Source organism: Sphaeramia orbicularis, chromosome 2, assembly GCF_902148855.1.
Source record: "Sphaeramia orbicularis chromosome 2, fSphaOr1.1, whole genome shotgun sequence".
Taxonomy (NCBI): domain Eukaryota; kingdom Metazoa; phylum Chordata; class Actinopteri; order Kurtiformes; family Apogonidae; genus Sphaeramia; species Sphaeramia orbicularis.
Window position 1 is genome coordinate 10,907,632 of NC_043958.1, and position 21,195 is coordinate 10,928,826.

Consider the following 21,195-nt stretch of genomic DNA (forward strand, 5'->3'; position numbering starts at 1 on the left):
AGATGCCTTGTGTTGATGTGTTCAAGTCAATGTGAAACTTGGTTTGTAAGTAGTTTTAGTGCTTCTGCAACTCACATGAAATGATCGTCTTGATAATTTACGTAATCTAAGACAAAACATGAATGCATCATTGACTTTATGCACATTTTAGAAATGATTTTTCCTTAAATTCAGCGGTTCCAGATGAGAAGACTAACATTTTCTGTCAGCAACTACTGGAGCCAAGTTTTATCAATACTGACAGTTTAGAAAATGTCCAGTTAATCAGTCATTGCTCTTTATTTCAACCTTTAATATGTTTGTGGATTAATGAAAAAAAATGCAGATTATCTTAACTCGTATGTAAGAAGAATAAAAATGTTGAAAGAAATGTTATGCTAACAAAAGATCACCTCAACTGCACTGTGAAACAATTTTTTATTTTTATTTTAATGAATTTTTTTAAATTTAGTTTTATTTTTGGTTTTAATTTTATTTTTTTATTTCTATTTTTATTTTTAGCCTGTGAGTCTAACCAGTCCAAATACATGTCCTGATTCTGAATAGATTCTCCTGCCTTGAAGCAAAAATCCTGCAGAAACACTTGTTGTCTCTGTTCGACAAAACCCTGCTGTTGTTTTGCCGTCTCTAGCTGACAATCGGAAACATTTATTAGTGCAACAACGTACAACCAGCATTGTTGTCTGTAATGCATCGCTCCAATCACAGACCCAACCTCCACACACACACACACACACACACACACACACGCACACACACACACACACACACACACACACACACACACACACACACACACACACACACACACACACACTCCAAACGGTGATCACATGCCTCTTATCAGTGCATTTCTTTGTTGTGAGATGTCGCCTTCTCCCATTATCCCTGGCCTGGAGGGATTTGACCCCGTGAACTCATAAACCCAGGGGTTTTCCAGCAGACTGCATCAACTCGCCGTCTGATGTTTGTGTACGTGTGTCTGTGTGTCCTTTCTATTTGTGCGCGAATAAAAAGCGTGAGGTTTCCAATCTCATGGCTTGCTGTGTACGCGGAGGGCGAGAGCGAAAGGGGCTTATTTCCTCGTATTAACCCCGGCTGACCCTTTCCTTCCCTCCTCTTCTGTTTTTCCTCCTTCTGTCTCTCCAGTCTTTTCATCTTTCTTTATCTTTCACTTCTTTTTTTTTTGATATTTTTCTTCGATCGTGTTGTTATCCCTGGCTGCTGGCTCAGATAAGGTCACTACTGTTGCTCTTCCTCATCTTTCTTTCCCCCCTTACTACTTTCTTTTCGCCTTTGTTTGCTTCTCTTTTTTCTTTTCAGCACTTTCTGTCTGAAAAGAGCCCATGAGTTCATTGCTCGGGCTCTCTCAGCTATGTCTCCTTGGTTGCGCTTCCTCTCTGATTTCCAATCCTGGTTCATTAGGTTCAGTGGATTGGCTTTCTTCCTGCAGCACACGCCTGTGCCACCCAGGCTGATTGGCTTTCATTATGGACAAGGGTGGTCTGCACATACAAACACACACTCCTCTTTGCTCTATCCCACTGAGGACCCACTCCAATACACACAATGCCATCTCTCCCCTCTGTGGTTTCCATCTCCATCTCTGGCCGTCCTCCATTTCAATCTGTTTTTGTGTTGTCTCTCCGCTTCTATTCATCCCATCCCTCTACAAAGTGCTCTGAGCAGAAACATGGTTGTTAGCAGAAGCGTGTGTGTGTACACGTGGGAGCGCCCGGGTGTACATGTGTAAAGATGGCAGCCGCTCTGAGCACATACACGACCTCAGGTGCTGACCCCGTCCAGACAATTTGTATTTAAAGAGCCAAATGCATTTCTTTCTTTTTCCTCGGGAGAGTTTCCCACATGTCAGTTTTGGCGGTCGCACGTACCTGAGGTTTAGCGGCGTTGCAGAGCAGGTCGGCGTTTATGAAACACCACTTGACAGGACGGGGCCAGCTCCTTTTATTGACCCTGGATGCCTCGGCAAATAGTCTGTTGACTCAGAGCTTCACACACATAAAGAAATCTTCACATATTTATTATATTTGCAGTGAGATGATGAATAATAGAGCCCCCAAACAAGAGTCTCACTAAACTGCTTTGGATATTAAAGCATCTCTGAATGGTTGTGCTTTGTATAAACAACGCCAATAGCAAAGGGAAATGTGTGCACACCTAATCTGGTGTTCACACGAGGAAAATGACATTTTATACTGAACGAAACCTCCATTTTGCACATGAACCGTCCTACATATAAAGATGCTGGTCAGACAGTTTCAGAAATCTAAAATTAATGATTAAATCTGTTGAGAAAACATGCTATTTTATTTTATATGCATTTTATTACACGTCTCCAAATTGAAATATCTTAAAGTGTAATACCACTGATGGCCACTTGATGCTTACCAAACATTGAACTCGTCTGTATAAATTACCAAGTCAATAGTTGCTATGCATTTTTTGATACTTTATTTTTATATGCAAATTTTAAAGTATACAGAACAAACGAATAAACGAAAAACAAATCACAACAGTTAGAACATCTAGATTCAACCTTTAGACAAATAAAGTACAGACAGGTTCAAGACAAATTAGGCAAAAAATCCAAATAAACATATATAAGTTAAATTATAGAGGTTCAAGGATTTCTTGGATTAACATAAACATCCCATTTTTCCCAACATTTTTAAAAAAATATTTTTCAGTAGTGAGTCTTAATGAGAAGGTCAGCCTTTCCATGTCATAAATTTCACTCACAATATGTGTCCAGTCCAGAAGTGTTGCAGGGAATCTTCGCACATCCATTTTTAAATTATGGCTTTTTTTTGCCCCAGCTACACTACAAAAATCAAAACGTTACCAAATGTATTTTTCTCATTTCTAGTCAAAATATCTCATCACACTTAAAATAAGATATAATCACCTAAAAAGTAACTTTTCAGTGAGATATAAGAACTTATTTTTGGACAATAGATCTTGAAAAACTTATTTCAAAAAATCTTACCAAGATAATTTTCACTTGTTCCATTGGCAGATTTTTTTTATGTTTAATTCAAGATTTTTTTTTTTTGCTTAATTCAAGCAAAATGGAACCAAGTGAAAATGATCTTGGTTAAGATTTCTTGAAATAAGATTTTCAAGATCTATTGTCTAAAAATAAGTTCTTAAATAACTGAAAAGTTACTCTTTAGGTGATTACGTCTTATTTTAAGTGTGATGAGATATTTTGACTAGAAATTAAAAAAAAAAAAAAAACACTTGGAAAGATTTAATTTTTTTTCCCAGTGTAATAATATTAACAAAAGATGTCGGTCAGATTTCCTCATCTTGTGTGGTAGCCTACCCATGTAATTCACAATACAATCAAATGCTAAGTCCATTCCTATGATATTGTTGATTTCCTTTATCACCAATGACCAGTAGGGTACAAATTAGCACAGTCCCAAAAAATATGAAAGTGCCCTGCTTTCACAAAGTTGCTCTGAAAACTGATCTTTTCATCTTTAACATCTATTGTTCAATCAGTAAGATTTTAGGTCACTTGAATTACTAATTGATGTGTTATTAGACAGATGCTGGGCACAATTTGCACTTTACTATCAAATTCTTGTTAATTTGTGCGTATCTACATCACTCAAAAAGTTGTAGACCGCACTGCGATTTCAGACTGATTTCATGAAATTGCGTTGCATGTCACGCCAATTCTTATGGCATGTGGCGTGTTATACGTACGCATTTTCATCCTTTCATGTGTTATTCAACGCCATTTGATCGCGTGTCAATTTACACCAAGGTCTCCAGTTTACTTATCCATAACGATCACCCTAACCCTAGCCGCTAATCGCGTGGTATTTGACGCAGTGTGAACATACATGCGGAAAGCTTATAATGCGTACAGATAACACGCCAATTAAAAGTGGCATGTATATTTACGCAATTCATAATATCACTTTCTGTTGTACAAACTCAAATCAGACTTTAATTGTGCAAGCATGCATGAAAAGGTATTATTTTGCAGTTATTTGAACCTATTTAAGGTGAGTGTCATAATGATTAGTAACTTAATGTGATTATTGCATTTTGGATCTGTAATGCCTTTCTTTGCTGCACCATAGACAATTGTAATTAGATTATGGTACCTCCAATGGTATTTTTTAGCCATGGATTTACTTATATCAGTGGGTGCATAATTTCCTGTCATCAAAAAGCAGGGGAGTCTCTGAAAGTAGATTTTTGGAACTGCGCTAGCAATAATGGAGACTAATGCATGCCACAAGATATGAAAATGCATTTATCAGTCTAAAAAGCTGTGCTCCACTTTGGAAAATGCCCTGTATGGATTGGCTTTAAATGTATAAAGTGCACTGAAACTTTAGTGCTTAGTTTTACTTTGACGTCTAGTTTTAAATTACTATGTTTTTGGAAAATGTGGCAGTGTTTTAGGGAGTAATTTTGTGCAGTGACTCTAAAGAAAATGAGAATCTTAAGAAAGCAGACACAGTAAAGGAGCCTCATTAAATATGGGAGTTGTATGACATGTAGATCGAAGTAACAGCGGTATTTGAGCTCATACCAATGCTGTGACTTACTGAAATGTACAATGGTGACGATGTTGTACAGTCTCCAAAACCCAGCAGGGGTTCCTTTCTACTTGCAGAGGTCGGAGGTCAAATCTGAGTTTGAAAACCTGTGAAAACGTCTCCGGCAGTTCATTCTCACAGGCTGCTGGGCCGACTGCCTCCGCCTCTGTCTCATTATCTCCAGACTCGCTCTCAGTTCTTCACTCTGTCTGTCTCATCGCGTCTCTCCACACTTCTCCCATTCTTTCTCACTGTATTCTTTTTCCCCTCGCTCAGTCTCCATCGCACATAACCTCCCGACATCTCTCCACATTGTGTTTCTTGCTTTACTACCTCCTCACATTTCTCTTTCTTTGCCATCTAAAGACCCAGTTTAGGTTCTTGAGGATAAACGCCGACAAGGATAAGAAAATGGATGAATTGACTTTAGGGCACGTGTTCATTCTGCAGTTTTGGTATAGCATTATATCGGAAAAAATATGTTTATCTGTACAAAAATAGGACATTTTAGTGATTTAAAATGTATTATGTTACCTTTCCTTCACACATCTGCAGTAGAAGACCAGAAAAAGCATCATGAAGAGGGTTAAGAAATGTCAATTTAACCCTTTAAAACCTAAGCCTAAAATGGTCTATGGTTTGAAAATATGCTATGAGTGAGTCCTTTTGCCCATTTTTTGAGAGCACTTAGAACTTTCCAAATCTAGCAGTCATTTACAATTTACTGCATGTTATAATCCCGCTAAAACAGCCTCTTCTCCAGCGTCTAGTACAGGTGTGAGTGAAAATACCGTAATCATCCAATAAAGCCTAGAAAGTGCATCGTCTTAGATTTCAGAAACCGTTGGAATTTTTCCAATTGCACAAACAGTGAAAGAGTTACAGCCATCCAAAATGCATATGTGCAGAGTGTGTCAGCGATGACACGCCAGGCTTTAACCCATAAAGACCCAAACATCCACCACCTACCAAAATCATCTACTGATATAAAATGTTTAATACCTGTTGATCCACTAATCCTATCAATACATGTAAATAATTGGTGTAAAATCGAGTTTATCTGCTTTTCATGGTCACCAGATATGACCCTTTTGAATGTTCAGAAGCTACATCGTAAGTGTGGAAACACCGTCATCTTCTACAACATTGATTCCTCAGTAAAACCCATGGAATTGGATCAGTGACAGTGGATGGAGACACTGTGTTTATGTTCAGTTAGTGATAGATTTTGCTTAAAAAGTCACTCATTCTTCAGTTTTCTCTGTTTTGACATAATAATCCTCAACTTTACTCTGAGCTTTTATGAACATCTACATGTTTAGTAAATTAAATATTGGAAAATACCTGATTTTCACAGAAAATAACACAAATACAGAAGATAGTATTACAATAAAAGGTGATAAAGCGCTTGAAGGATGGTTAAATGTGGAGAAAAATTCATTTGTGAACTACAACAAATGCCACACTGGGTCCTTATGGGTTAAAGGGGAATCTGTAGTGTGGTTAGAAGAGGCTCTCAGTTGTTGAATGGCTTTGAAAAACTATAAAAAATAACATAAAAAGTTTGGAAAAACAACATAAGGCAGCAGTAGTCTGAAATATGTTGAATCATAAATATTAGTGACTATAAGGACTTTTAAAACTGACATTTTAATCAAATGTGTTTTTTCTACTTGCGGTCCTGGTGTATCTGACTGGTTTATCTGAAGGCTTTAGGAGTAGGTTTGAGGTTTAGTTTGAGGAAAATCCTTACCTTTACTCTAAGGATTTCAGTCCGTCTTTGTCGTCTTGCCTTGATGTGTAAATGTGTATTTTACTTAGCGTCTGGGCCTCTACTTTTAACGCTCTCACGGTGTCCCATTTCACAAATTTCCTTTGTATTTATAACACCGACTTTGTACGGTATTTGTGAGTAAAATGAACTGAACTGAACTGCATTAATACTGAAAAAATAAGCAGTATTCTCTGCTCTTGAATGCCAGAGCTGTGTCGGCTGAAGGTGAAGAAGCAGACCGGAGCACTGGCACAGAAGCTAAGCACTGTAGCTGTTGTAGGTACTTCATTTATCAGACAGGGGTAGTTGTTTGTTTACCTGCTTTAATAGTTTCAGCTACTTCCTGTAGCCTTCGTCAGGAGCGTCACATGATGTTGCTGTGACGTGTCTTATAGGCTGCTCAGGAGGATTGGTCAGACAGCAGGGAGGGTTTATGCCCCCTGCTGTCTGACCTCTTTTCCAGGACCACATCTCAGGTGTGTGACAGGGTTAGGGCTGCACGATATTGGAAAAAACTGCTATTACGATATATATATATATATATATATATATATATATATATATATATATATATATATATATATATATATATATATATATTGCGATATGAAAAAATACTCAGGAGGATATGATAGCTGTGTGGTGCCAATATAAATGCTCAAACAAATTAGTTGTGTTTCCTCTTGTTGTGTTGACAGGTGCAAGACACTGTCAACACAGAACATGCGTTTCAACATCATCCTTCTTGTAGCCGATATAATTCCAGATAGCTGACGTTGCTTTTCTTTTTGGCACCAAGGCCCAGTCCCACTTCACCCCTTAGCCCTCCCCTTTAGCCCTACCCCTTTGCCTTTGCACTTGACATTACCCCTTGAAACGGAGCTCCAAGGATTCGGGGTTGAAACATTCTCCTATGAAATGGGACGACCCTTCATGACCTGTTACGTCATCAACAATCATTGATGCCACTATAAACAGATGCGAAAACTTTGTTTCCGAAAGTATTCTCCATGCCGTCAGCAGCTGTAACCATCTCTGCTCCATGTGATTTGGTCAACTTTTGCAGCTATCAACTATAAACCACAGAAATGTGATCTATAACACATTGAAACGGCATTAAACAATCGATCAAATGATTAAGTTGTTTCCACAGAAAATCCGTACATTTGTGTGTTTCTTTCATCACACTGCTGCACTTTTTGGCTGTGTTTACCTCCATCTTGCCAATGATTTGAACAGAATTATGGGAAATTTCTCCTACCACTCCATTTGGAGTGTGGTCCTGGAAAATCTCTGTTTGGAAGGCTATCCAGCCCTCCGCCTTAGCCCTTCCCCTCCATCTAATCACGAATCGGGACAGCACTACCACTTCAGGTGTATGAGCAAAGCTGAGGGGTAGGGGTAAAGGGGTGAATTGGGATTCAGCCCAAGTCTTCATTTTTGGTGATTTTCTCTTGTTCGTTGCTCATTTTTCAATGTCGTTACCAGCGACTCGCTCCATGTGCAGGGGTGTGGTCTGCTTCGGCAAACTGATTAAGAACTATTGTGATTGGTGGATTGCTGTGCACAGTGTGTGTCAGGTACCCAGGCTGAAATCAGATGAGAACATGGTGAGTTCATTTCCCTCCTACATTGCAGGACCTGTGATGTGACTATTGCGCACACGTACATTGCGATGACAATGCTCAAACGATATATTGCGCAGCTGTATCAAAGGAACATTGGATCTGACCTTGGGAGAGTGACTCACTTCTCCCTCTAGTGGTCACATCAATCCCCCCGCCTGTCAATCCAACACACTGCCATCATTACCATTCCTTCATAGCACTTACTCTGAAAATTTTAATGATAATTTTAGGTAATTTTTTGATATTTAAAAAGTACAAATATCCCATTTAACCCCTTTAAACCCTTCAAAATACTCTTTTTTTTTTCTTTTTTTTTTTTTTCCAATCTCAGCATCTGCTTCCTACTAGAGGCCTGTCTGCATTCATAACAGGTGCAGTTTCTCAAGTATCAAATACCACTACGGTAATTTTAACTTCCATTGATGTAAGTTAGCAATTTGTATTAACACTGGCATTATGGAGTTATGATCGACTGAAAGGATCACTGTTGTTAATGTGCTTTCTAGTTTTGGAGAAAATCCTGGACTACTGGACAGCATTATAGTCTGGAGGCTGTACACAGATGAGTTTTTCCCACACATTTTCATCAGCTTTTTTTTTCTAACACATATAATGTATTGGGAGACAAATCTCTGCATTTTCCTTTACACAGACTTTAAGCTCAGTGCCACAATCTCTCTGTTTCAGTTTTTGCTCGTTCGCTCTGTCTTTGTCCTTACATCACCCCCCAGATATGCCATACACATAGCATTAAACCGACTTAGCATGCATCTGCAGGTTTGTGTAAATACACTGACAGTATGCGGAAAGCCATATGCATTACCCAGTAATTGAATGCGTATATAAGAAAACTGACAGGAGGTTTAAAGAAGGGTTGTACTTTTTTTTTTTTTTTTAGCCTTCCACTCTGGCAGGAGACAAACTTGGCTGCTGGCCATGCAGACTTTTATCTTTCCTCCCCAGAAAAAGAAGCTTTTCATTATCTTGCAGGGTCACGTCGACTGGAATAGTCCACCCCCCCACACATACACCCCCACCCCACCCTCCGACTTTTAAAGTATTTAATTTTTATATTATCAGCCACGTGTGCACAAGAAAGGTATTTCTTCTTGTTTTTTGTTTTTTTGTTGCTACAGTCATGTCTCCACTTCATTTTATGAAACAATCTCTTTTGATTTCAGCTTTTTTCTCACTTATTGGGTTTCTCAGCCTCTGTTTTTTTGCTACACCCCCTTTCACCCTGCTCACATCTGTAATTTCTTCTTCACCCGCTGTTTATCACTTTTTTCAGTCTCCCTCACCCATATGTCTGCTAGGAAAATTGACCTCATGAAAAATGAAAAGGATTATTTAAGAGAAATCGCAACGTAATGAAAACCTATTATTGTATCCCATGGTGCATTGCTGGTGGCGGCTGCAGCTGGACGGCCGCAATCCTGTTTAGTTAGATTAGATGGTGGAAGGTGGGGGTTTTTGCTCTTGTTTTCTTCTTTCTCCTGTTATTATTTCTCTCATTGTCTCTCCTCTATCTGTTCTGATTTCTCTCACAGTCTCAATATCCCTCTTTCCTCTGCTTTTCTTATATTTCTTCTTGTTTCATTTCCTCTCCGTCTGTCTCATTTTGACACTCGCCTTGCCTCCTGTAACACTTCTGCAGGGAGTCATTTATGTTCCATCACCGCCAAAAACCCAGTATAACCATTTACAAGCAGCACACGGAGCTAGAACGATGTTTTGTTTCTGTTTTTTTTTTGTTTTTGCTTTTCATGCCCAAAATGTGTAGCAGCCACTCATATGAGGTGTAATTCTGTGTGTTTTTCTGTTCTATAGTGGCCGACGAAAGCAACATTGCATCACTGGTCGGCCAAGGCAGCGGTGAGTAATGGAAACAAAACACACAAACTCTGAAACACAGCTTTTCTGTCTTTGTTTTTCATTCAAGAGTAAAGCCTATCTCTGTGCAGAAACGAATTAACCTTCCATCTGACGATTCTCATTTTCTCTCATTCTTTCTTATCTATTTTCAAGCATTTTCTTGTTGCTCCCTCTGTTCTCCTCTTCTGGCTGACAAAGTTGAGTTGTGGAGCACTTAGTGTCTGAGCTCTCGCTGCTTTATAGCCGTCCAGGTCAGGAGGCCCACAGTGTTCAATCCTCACCCGGCTGACAGCAGCTGTATTGCATTACAATGGCTTCCTTTTCAGTGATTTCTTCACACTTTGTTCCGCCTTGTTTTATTTTGAGGGGCTTTTCTCTCTTATTACTGACACACTGCTCAAACTAAAGCTTGTACAAATACTCTACAGAACCTTTTTGGCAGCTTTAGTGTCTGCTATGAAATAAATGTATATTTCAATTGCACATTACAGTAGGAGAATGAATTTTATCTGTATGAACACACAGACAGTCCATCCAAACAGCCACTGATGAACAAAAGCATCTACTGAGCTGAAGTGTTTAATAACACTGGTCTACAATTTTTTTGAAATTATCTGCCTCAGAGATTAAATGTGCTAAATGTTACGTATTTTAATGAGATTAATTGGAAATCGGAGTTAGCTCATGGGTGTCAGTGTATCATTTGTAGTGCTTCATCAAAGAAAAATGTTGGCATTGGTTTCATGTTTCTACGATATTCCTATTGGCCACTAGGGCCATTATGTTTTTTTTCACATAGGTGACGCTAGAGAGCACATTTTGGCACCTATGGGGTTCATTTTGACATTTTATAAAAATTTTTGCCAGACCTGACAAGCATGCCAAATTTTGTGAGTTTTTGGGCATGTTTAGGGGGTCAAATTCCAGTTTCAAGTGATGGAGTAAGAATAATAATCAATGACAAAAGTGCTGGTTAGCTCATATTTTCAGTATATATGATGTGTTATTAAAACATATGTTGGTTTATGTACATTTATACAATGTATAAAATGTTCCACTAGAAAGAACCTGAAAAGTGAATGTATTAATGTGCAGACACTGTTTTGAGGTAGATCTGGTAGCTGTGAGACAGACATTCCTTTTGACTAAAACCCATTCTCTTTATTAATTCTCAAAATTTCATGTTTTGGCCCAAGACTGTATCTTAGAAACTACAAGCAACTAGCGCTTTTGACTTAATTTTTCTGTATCAGTGACTCAAATTTGGTAAAGTTTGAAATCTGGAACATCTTTTGGTCTGGGTCCAGTGTAACCAATTCAATGTTAAAAGCTAAATCTTTAACAGTCTTCAAAAGTCTTAAAAGCTCAAGTTGAACATGTTGAATCCTGCAGAAAAGCTGAACCAAACAGACTACCTGACTGTTAAAGTAGTGTGTGTGTACAAACCAGTTTGAGTGTTGATTTCTGTATTACAGAGCTGATAACAGTGGTTCATTTCTCAATAGCTGGACAACTGTGGTTGTCGTGGGTGGTTTCATCATGAGTATAAAAGCGATTGTTGCTCACAGAGCGTGCATGCTCAGCTGACCATCTGTAATCTGGCTGCAGTGATCATGACTTTTGATGGTGGAGTTCAACAATGTAGATACAGAAGAAGAAGAAGAAATTTTATTTGAGGTTGGAGCAGTATCTGATGATAGGTGGGAGGGAGTTCCAGAGGGTTGGGGCATCAGTAGAAAAAGTTCTGGCCCCCCCCCCCCCCCCCCCCCCCCCCCCCAGGTTCGATGCTTGGTTATTAATGGTGGGGGCAAGCAGGCATCTCATTTAGCAGCAACAGAAACTGGAAAAAGGCAACAAGGGGTGTGTAAGAAAAGAGACATGACAGGCATTTTAGTTGTGAATTCAGAGGCAATCTGGCTTCCTTTCCTTCTCTATGTCTCTGTTACACACACACACACACACACACACACACACACACACACACACACACACACACACACACACTGGTCTCTTAAATCCACCTGCAGCAGTCAAGTAAGCCTGTTGCAGCTGGAATACAAATGGTGCCGAGCTCCGTTTCTGACCTCAAATCCCTCACACTCAGCATTCCCACAAGTGGCTCTCCACCCCCCACCCCCACCCCCCCTCATACTCCTACCCCTCCCCATTCTACCCCACTATGATTTCCCTGGCATTTCTGATCAGCACCCATAAGCCTTACGGTCCATGATAAATAAAGTGATCCATTTCTCTGCAGCTGCATTCCTTCCTTCCTCTTTTTTTTTTTTTTTTTTTATCCCCTCTCCTGCTGACGTCTTAGCTAATGCATATTGACAGGGCTTTTGCGTGGTTTTCATTTTTTGCTGACTCGACGTATTTGCCAGGCTTCCTGCACTAACCCTCCCTCCCCTCGGCCCACCACCCCATCCTAAATGGCCTCAGTGTTTCTTTATGGGCTTTGACATATTTCATTAGGCGGATGGTCTTAAGAGGCCTGCCTGGCTTCTTTAATCTGGCTAAAACCCTTTTTCTCTCTGGCTAGAACCGCCGCGAGGAGCGCTTCTCTCTCTCTTTTCCTTTTGCTGCATCTTTATCTCTGTCACGTACTAAAGCTGTCCCACTCTCTCTCTTTTCTCATGATTCTCCAGTCTTAGGACTCTCTGGCTGCAGTAGACCTTTTTTTTTTTTTTCTCGCTTTCATCTTCGCTAACACTTTTGCTCTTTCAATCGCTTCTCTCTTGATTATTCTCTCTCTCTGTGTCTCCTACTCTTTGTCACCAAGCTCATCCTCATTTTTGTACCCTCTCCAAACCTTCATCTCTCTTTCTTCTCCCTCCTCGTCTTGTGCATCCGATTCTTTTTCTTTACAATCGCTTTCATTCTCTTCCTTTCAACAGGCTGATCCTTTTTTTCCCCCTCTCTCTCTCTCTCTGTTGTCTACAGTCCTTTCTCTTCTCTCACCGTCCTCTGCAGCTCTGTATCTGTTCCAACTTTATGTGATTATGGTGAACATGCTCCTCTGAGTTTCGTCTACTAAGTCAACCCCAAAGCAGCATCTAACAGCCCTTATATATATATATATATATATATATATATATATATATATATATATATATATATATATATATGTGTGTGTGTGCGCGTGTGTGTGTGTGCGCGTGTGTGTGTGTGTGTGTGTGTGTGTGCGCACTCTTCATCATTGGCAGCCAGAGGAGTAATGGACATATATCCCTTCATTCATCCCTCCATTTCTCTCCCTCAGAGTCTAACATCTCCCCTGGCAGCAGGCTACCCTCTTACAACACACCTGGGAACGCATCCAGCAAACACACACACTCACTGACACACACACACACACACTCATAAAAAAACTGAGAGAGGTTTCTACTGCAATCCTGCCTCTCAGCCATCATGCACCTTATGGGTTTGTTTGTGGTGTTCTCTGCTTTAGCTTAACCCTTAACCTATAAAGACCCAGGGCTATTTTTGTGGCAGTTCCCAAATAATTTTTTTCTCTATTTTTTACTTTTTTTTTAAGCGATTTCTCACCATTTATCCAAATGTTATCCTCTGTATTTTGCACTCTTGAATGAGAATCAGGTATTTTCCTATATTTGATTAACTGATTATGTAGACATCCATAAAAGCTCAGATTATTTATTTGATTGATTTATTTGACAGGGACAATGCAGTCAGACATAGTTGCAGCTGATGTGATACATATAGAGTTTATACCTGGTGCTAATTCTTAACTCCAGTCCCCGGTTGGGCTCTTCCACAACATCGCAGTACAATATAAAAAAAATACATCATTTAAAACAATCATACTATACAATTCAAAAATCCAGTGTTGCGTTTATATGATATGAGGCACTCACTCACTCACTCACTCACTCACTCACTCACTCACTCACTGACTCTTCCACACAATATACACAATATTTACAGATGAGATCAGTTGTGTTTTGTCTTTAACCAGGTTTTGGTTCTGGGGGTGAACATTTTAAACTCTGAGATGAAATGTATTTCTAATGGCAGTGAGATCCATAGTTTGATACTCTTACAGGAGAAGGATGACTGATTAAAGATTAAAGTATTTTGTATTTATTTGTTGTTATTTATTTAGGTACAGGACAGTGTGTATTGGCGTTAGTTACAAAGAACAAGGTGCATACACCAGATTTAGCAGAGAAGCTAAGTTGAGTGTTATTATATAAAAAACTGAGAAAACGGAAGAAAAAGTGATTTTAAAAAAAAATCAAACTCTGTGGGTTTTACTGGTGAATCAGTGTTAAATGTTGTTAAATTCTTCTCTACATTTAACCTTTCTTAAGTGATTTACCATCTTTTATTATGATTTTACCCGCTGCATTCTGGATTTTTCAGTGAAAATCAGGTATTTCTCATATTTCATTTAATGTTGTTCATAAAAGCTCAGAGTAAATTGAAAGGTTTTTATGTCAAAACAGAAAACTACAGAAAAAAACAGACTTTTTAAGCAAAATATACCATCAGCTGAACATAAACCAAGTGTCTCCACCCACTGTTATTAATCAAACTCCATGGGTTTTACTGGTGAATCAATGTTGAATGTTGTTGAATTTTTCTCTACATTTAACCTTTCTTGAGTTATTTATCATCATTTAGTATAATTTTACCCTCTGTTTTGGATTTTTTTTTGTGAAAATCACGTTTTTCTCATATTTTATTTACTGATGTTCATAAAAGCTCAGAGTAAACTGAAAGATTATTGTGTCAAACTGACTTTTTCAGCAAAATATATCATTAACTGAACATAAAAATAATTGTGTTCATCCACTGTCATTGATCCAACTCCATGGGTTTTACTGGTGAATCAATGTTGTAGAAGATGACGGTGTTTCCATGGTCACTACGAAGCCTCTGAACGTCCAAATGGGTCATATCTGATGATCATGAAAAGATGACAAACTGTATTTTACACCAATTATTTACATGGATTAATAGGATTAATGGTTCAACTGTGATTTAACATTTTATATCAGTGAATGATTTTGGTCACCAGTCTTTGGGTCTTTATGGGTTAAGGCTGCACACACTTATGTAGCAACAGGTCTGCAGGCTTTGTATAAGCATGGAGATCTATTATATCAAACTAAGTCCACTCCAAAACAGTGCTGGAAGATGGAAGAACTAGCAACAGCATCACACAGGGAGGGAAGTTTTTAACAGAAATATGGTCTGAAAAAGTAATAGAAAGTCATACAGACCCATAAAAATGCCCACGATTCTAATGAATTTTCTCAGAGGCGGTGAGAGAGGATAGGAGAGGACGGGCAAGCGACACCGCCTGAAGATAAAGAAACTGTGGCGGCAGTTTATAAAGGTAGTAGCTGCAATGAAATTATTCTGTTCATTCACTTTCCTGTATTCAAACTGAAAATGGCCACACACATGCCTGTCAAACATCCAAGATTGTAACATGAACAAAAACAAACCGCATCAAATATATGAAACGTAGCAAAAAATATGAGCGTGGTTGGGTTATTTCAGGTGTGAAGAGTGGAATTATGGTCTGTCAAGTGGGAAACCAGGCCTAAATCACTTGTCGTGTTGAGGCCAAGGCAGATTTAATTGAAACACTACAGATGAAATACTTTCTTTTTATACTTCATCATGACTGTGTCGACTGAAACTGAAAGTCTGTAGTCTGTACTCTGGTTTAGATGTGGACAAGACTGGCACTAAACTGGATCAGTATTGTGGAGCAGTCTCCCTTTATTTGCTTTGTCATTTGAGCATACAGTGTCTTTTCCTTGGCTTTAGACCAGAGGTGTCAAACATGTGGCCAAGGGTCCAGTCTGTGGGATGAGTTTGTGAAATGCAAAAATTAGACTGAAGATATTAATCATTTTAGTTCAGGTTCCACATACAGACCAATTTAATCTCAAGTGGGTCAGATCAGTAAAATACTATAAATACTCACTACTCAAAAATTTTCTCTTTGTAAATGTAAAAATTTTCATGTAATTTTACTGTATTTACACTAAAACAAACTATCATTTCACAAAAACGTGAATAAACTCAACAAATATGAACATTTTGAAATGTGTGAAGTGCAAGTTTACCAATATTCTGCCTGTTATTAAATGTTTTGTGTATTTGTTGATCCACTGTGATCTGTAAGTTGTAATTTACATGTGTAAATGATAAACTGAGACATAATATTGTTAAAACTGCACTTCATTTTCTTAAGAAATTTCAGTTTGTTCATGTTATTCACATTGTTTTCAAGGAGAGTTGGTAGATGTAAACATTTTCATCGCATAATTTAACTTTTTTCATTCTAAAGCATAGAAGAAAGTTTGGAGTTGACATTATTTATATGTTATTATGTTATTATTTCACACTTCAGATCAAATTTGGCTTCTGAACTAGAATGAGTTTGACACTCCTGGTTTAGACAGTATAAAATCTATATAAAATAAGACGTAATTCTGGGTAGGATGTGCTGCAGCGTTGTGTGTTCCTCTCTGTTTTCTCATGGTCAGCGTCAGTTTCCTTTCCGCTGCAGTGATGGTGTTTAGTGTTTCCCTGCTCTCGGCTACCCCTGCAGCATAGAGGCATCAGTCTTGTTTCTCCTCTGCAGAATGAGTCTTTAAAACCAGCCGCTTCGCCTGCCAGCGCTGAAGCCTCCGCTTTGTTTTCATACTGCGCCTGTCGCTGTCGTTCCCTCCTAACCTCACTCTATTTGCCTCCCACTCTTTTCTCTTCCTCCATTTGCTCTTAACATCCGATGTGTCCTTATTTATTTAAGATGAAAGTCAACACATTGTGCCAATTTCAGCTGATTGATCATCGGGTGTCTGCAAAGGCCATTTGTGTGTTATTCTTCTTTTTTCTGCTCTTATAAGGACTACTCTGCTTGTGGAAGGTAAAGATGGATGTATTTGGCATTACAAACCTGTTAAAATCTGACTGACTTAAATTATATGCACATTTATGCAGACATCCCAATCTCCTGAATAAATGTTACTGTTGCACATTTCTGCAAAACACACATACAGTCATCACATTTGTGTACAAAAAAGACGACTATTCCAACAGTTTTAGACAAATGTACATATATTACAATGTTTAAACTGTGAAAATGCAAGTAGTTGGTAGATGTAAACATTTTCATCGCATAATTTAACTTTTTTCACTCTACAACATAGAGGAAAGTTTAGAGTTGACATTATTTCTATATTATTACGTTATTATTTCACTGGTCTGGCCCACTTCAGATCAAATTTGGCTTAATGTGGCCCCTGAACTAAAATCAGTTTGACACCCCTGGTCTATATACTCCATCTATGGTTTGAACAATGGCAACATTTTATTCTGGAAACAGTCTCGAGTCCAAATTGAAATGCCATACATTCAATATTCTACCTACTGAAAGGGTTTAGGCTAAAGTAAAGACTTTTTTTGCCAAATTCTATTTACAATTGACACATTGTTTTCACAAGAAAACAAACAAACAAACAAACAACAAATTTTTTCTTTTTTTTTTTCAATGTAATTATTGCTAAATATACAACAGAAGAGAATACATATTTAATTTAAATTCAGGTAAATCATTTCATTATCTCAACTACCAAAATTGATCATAGTCTTTAAGTATTTTCTTTTCGTCAAGCCTGAGCTCTATATGTTTGAATAATAGTTAATTTCTACATCTTTTAAAAAATGTTAATTGTTTTCGAGTGTTTTAATCGATCTTCCAGGCCACTCCAAAGAGTAACCCCTTTAACAGAAAAACATTTACTTCTTTTATTTGCCCTTGCCTTAGCTTTTTTTTTTTTTTTTTTTTTAAATGCTGGCTCCTCTGAGGTTGTACTGACTTTTTGTACATTCAAACATCTCATGGATGTAAGGAGTGAGAAGATTTTTGCGTGCCTTGTACATCACTATCACTATATTAAGGTCAACAGGATCATGTATTTTCAGTAATTTATATGTGTAAATGATAAAATGAGACACAATATTGTTAAAATTGCACTGAGTTTTCTTAAGAAATGTCAGTTTGTTCATGTTATTCACGTTGTTTTAAAGGATAGATGCTAGATTTAAACATTTTTATCATATAATTTTACTTTTTTCGCTCTTAAACATAGAGGATAGTTTGGAGTTGACATTATTTCTATATTTTTGTGTTATTATTTCACTGGTCTGACCCACTTCAGTTCAAATTTGGCTTAATGTGGCCCCTGAACTAAAATCAGTTTGACACCCCAGGTCTATATACTCCATCTATGGTTTGAACAATGGCAGCATTTTATTCTGGAAACAGCCTCGAGTCCAAATTGTAATGTAATACATTCAATATTCTACCTACTATAGATGGTGCTGCCACTATTTTTTTCCACTTGTGGTGCATGTGTGTGCTTTAGATTAAATATCCTGACTTTACTGTAAGGCTAATAGTTACACCTTCACTCCAGGCCTTCACTACAGTTCTCCCTCATTGCACAAGCAAGAGCCTCCATGCTTTTACAAATGGCACATGTCCCACTCCACGCAGTCTGCTGCAGCCCTCATCCATACCCTGCCACCCCGCCATGCTGCTCTAATCCAGTAGAGGTAAGCAGTAATTATGAAATGGCCTTTTAAGTCCCCTCCACTTATTAAAGTCATTCATCTAGTTGGAGGCTAAATACATACAGCCCATATGTCCCTATCCTCTCATACATCTAAACAGCTAAACACAATTACAGCCGGAGCAGCGCCTCCGTCCAGCTCCATCTCCTGCCTCTGATATAGCGGAGTGGATGCAAATGGTGACAGAGGGGTGTGTAATGATTGGATGGCTTGTGAATTGAAGTGGAGTTTTGATTGGCTATAACAGCAATTGGAATTTACATTTATCGGCAGGACAGTCCGGAGTGATCGTTTCTGAAGTTTGAGGCTTCAGTCAGGAATTCCAAACATGGACTTTTTAAGATCGCATATTTGGTTTTGTCTCAGTTGGATTTTTCGGTGCTTTTTTGCCAACTTGACGCAATGGAAATATTTTAGCTTTCCTCCTTTACACATCAGGGTTTCTGCAGGTCATTAAAAAGCATTAAAAGTCATTAACCCTTTCATGCATGAATTATTAGAACCTTTGTTGAGATCTTTTCTTGGGTGTTTTTATTCCTCATTAGGTATGAAAAAACAATGCAACTGAGTTGTTTTTTTTTTTTTTTCATGGATTTACAAAAATGTCCACTTGGCTACACTGTGCATTTTATTCGTGAAGCACAGAAGCATGTATTTAAAACCCAATATCAGAAAGTGATAGGAAAAGTATGAAATAAAAACATTTTAATACTGCTAATCTGATGTTTTCTCACATTTTAACATACTCTAATACCAGTTATGACTCACTTGATTGATTGATTTGATTGATTGATGTATTTATTTCGAATATGAATGTCAAAACAGAAGAAAATAAATAAACAAAACACTTATTTAAGACATAAAATACATATTCGAAAAGGAGTGAGAAGAAGCATAACTTACAAAATCCCACCCCTTCTCCTTAAATAATTAATAACAGTAATAATCTTCCTAGTTCACGGAGATAATATGCAAAAAAAAAAACTTTGTTTTTGAAAAAAACTGTTAATTACAGTCTAACAATTAACAAGTGATTTCCACTCAAACATGTCACTGCAGATCAGGTTTATCAAGAGCAGCAAAGTTACAGTAATGGTCTGAATGTCAGTGTATGGGATGATGCATAAGTGTTCACTGTGTCAGCTGAATATGCAACTAAAACAACAAAACCCATGAATATACAAGAGAACAGATGGAGAATAACTGTCCACTAGAGTGACCACTATGCATGAAAGGGTTAAATAGATTTTGTAAAAAATTAAGGCCTTAAATTGCATTAAAAAGCATTAAATTCGATGTCCAGAGCCATTGAAAAATTAAATACACTTGATGGAAAAAAGCATTACTATTCATGATTTATTTTGATTATATAAACATTTAATAATTTTGATTGGAAGTATAGTGTGATGATTGACAGGTGGAACCCTTTAATTGGCTATTGTTTATGACCGATACATGAAGTCACAACACCGGATGCTTGGAATGCAACGTGCTGTGAGCGTGCTCATGCTGTAGGGCAGTGTTTTTCAACTTTGGGGTCGGGACCCCACGTGGGGTCGCCTGGAATTCAAATGGGGTCGCCTGAAATTTCTAGTAATTGATGAAAATAATAACTTACTAATAAAAATATACAGGGGTTGGACAAAATAATGGAAACACCTTCACCTCAAGATGATAATGCCCCAATCCATACAGCTAGAATTGTTAAAGAATGGCATGAGGAACATTCTAATGAAGTTGAGCATCTCGTATGGCCGGCACAGTCCCCAGACCTCAACATTATTGAGCATTTATGGTCAGTTTTAGAGATTCAAGTAAGACGTCGATTTCCACCGCCATCGTCTCTAGAAGAGTTGGAGGGTATTCTAACTGAAGAATGGCTTAAAATTCCTTTGGAAACAATTCACAAGTTGTATGAATCAATACCTCGGAGAATTGAGGCTGTGATTGCCGCAAAAGGCGGACCTACACCATATTAAATTATATTTTGTTGATTTTGTAAGGTGTTTCCATTATTTTGTCCAACCCCTGTATGGTGAGTTGACAGAGACAATCCCAATCCATAAAAGACATGACAAACTGTGAAGCTGAAACTGAAGCACTGTGGTACTGTTGATCTGTCAAATGTTCATTGTGGTCAGTTTCAGATGCGGCAGCTCTTTCATAATTCATAGTTTGAGTTCTTGTTTGTTCAGTATTAATTGTCAGCCTTGTAAATCCAAGCTGGACTGACTGTACATATCCTGACCGAGGAAAATAAAATTCTCACTTTGTGCAGTAATCTACACCTGGCTTTTCTGCCTCCGTCCATAATAATATACATTATGTAGACTAAATGTCCTCTAAAATTAAGATTTATTTGCAACATAGTAAAGCAAACAATGACATGATCAAAAACAGATTAATTTTAGCAAAAAAAATTCTGCATTTTGAATGTCTGGGGTTGCCAGAAATTTGTGATGTTAAAATAGGGTCATGCACCAAAAAACATTGGGAAACACTGATGTTGGGAAAGAGCGGCGGGAATATTAGCAAATGTGGGGAAAAATGTGAAAATGCAAGTTTCAGCTTCAGAAGTGTTTGGAGGAGGAACTATTCAGAAGCTGGTTAAAGCCTGTTGATGGTAAACTGTCATAAAACTATATATATAAAACTGTACCTGCAGCTGGATATGGGCATTAAATTTGTTTAAAGTGGCATTAAAAAACATTAA

The 21,195-nt window shown here is 38.0% G+C and overlaps 1 protein-coding gene across 2 annotated transcripts in view; it reads left to right on the plus strand.

The window, feature by feature from the left end:
- The window catches only part of pard3ba (par-3 family cell polarity regulator beta a), a 351,893-nt gene that overhangs the window by 169,854 nt on the left and 160,844 nt on the right, over positions 1 to 21,195 (plus strand). For both annotated transcript variants that reach the window (XM_030155442.1, XM_030155450.1), the window contains one exon: positions 9,816 to 9,860. In XM_030155442.1, the coding sequence (XP_030011302.1) occupies positions 9,816 to 9,860 (45 nt within the window). The remainder of the gene's footprint in view (positions 1 to 9,815; positions 9,861 to 21,195) is intronic.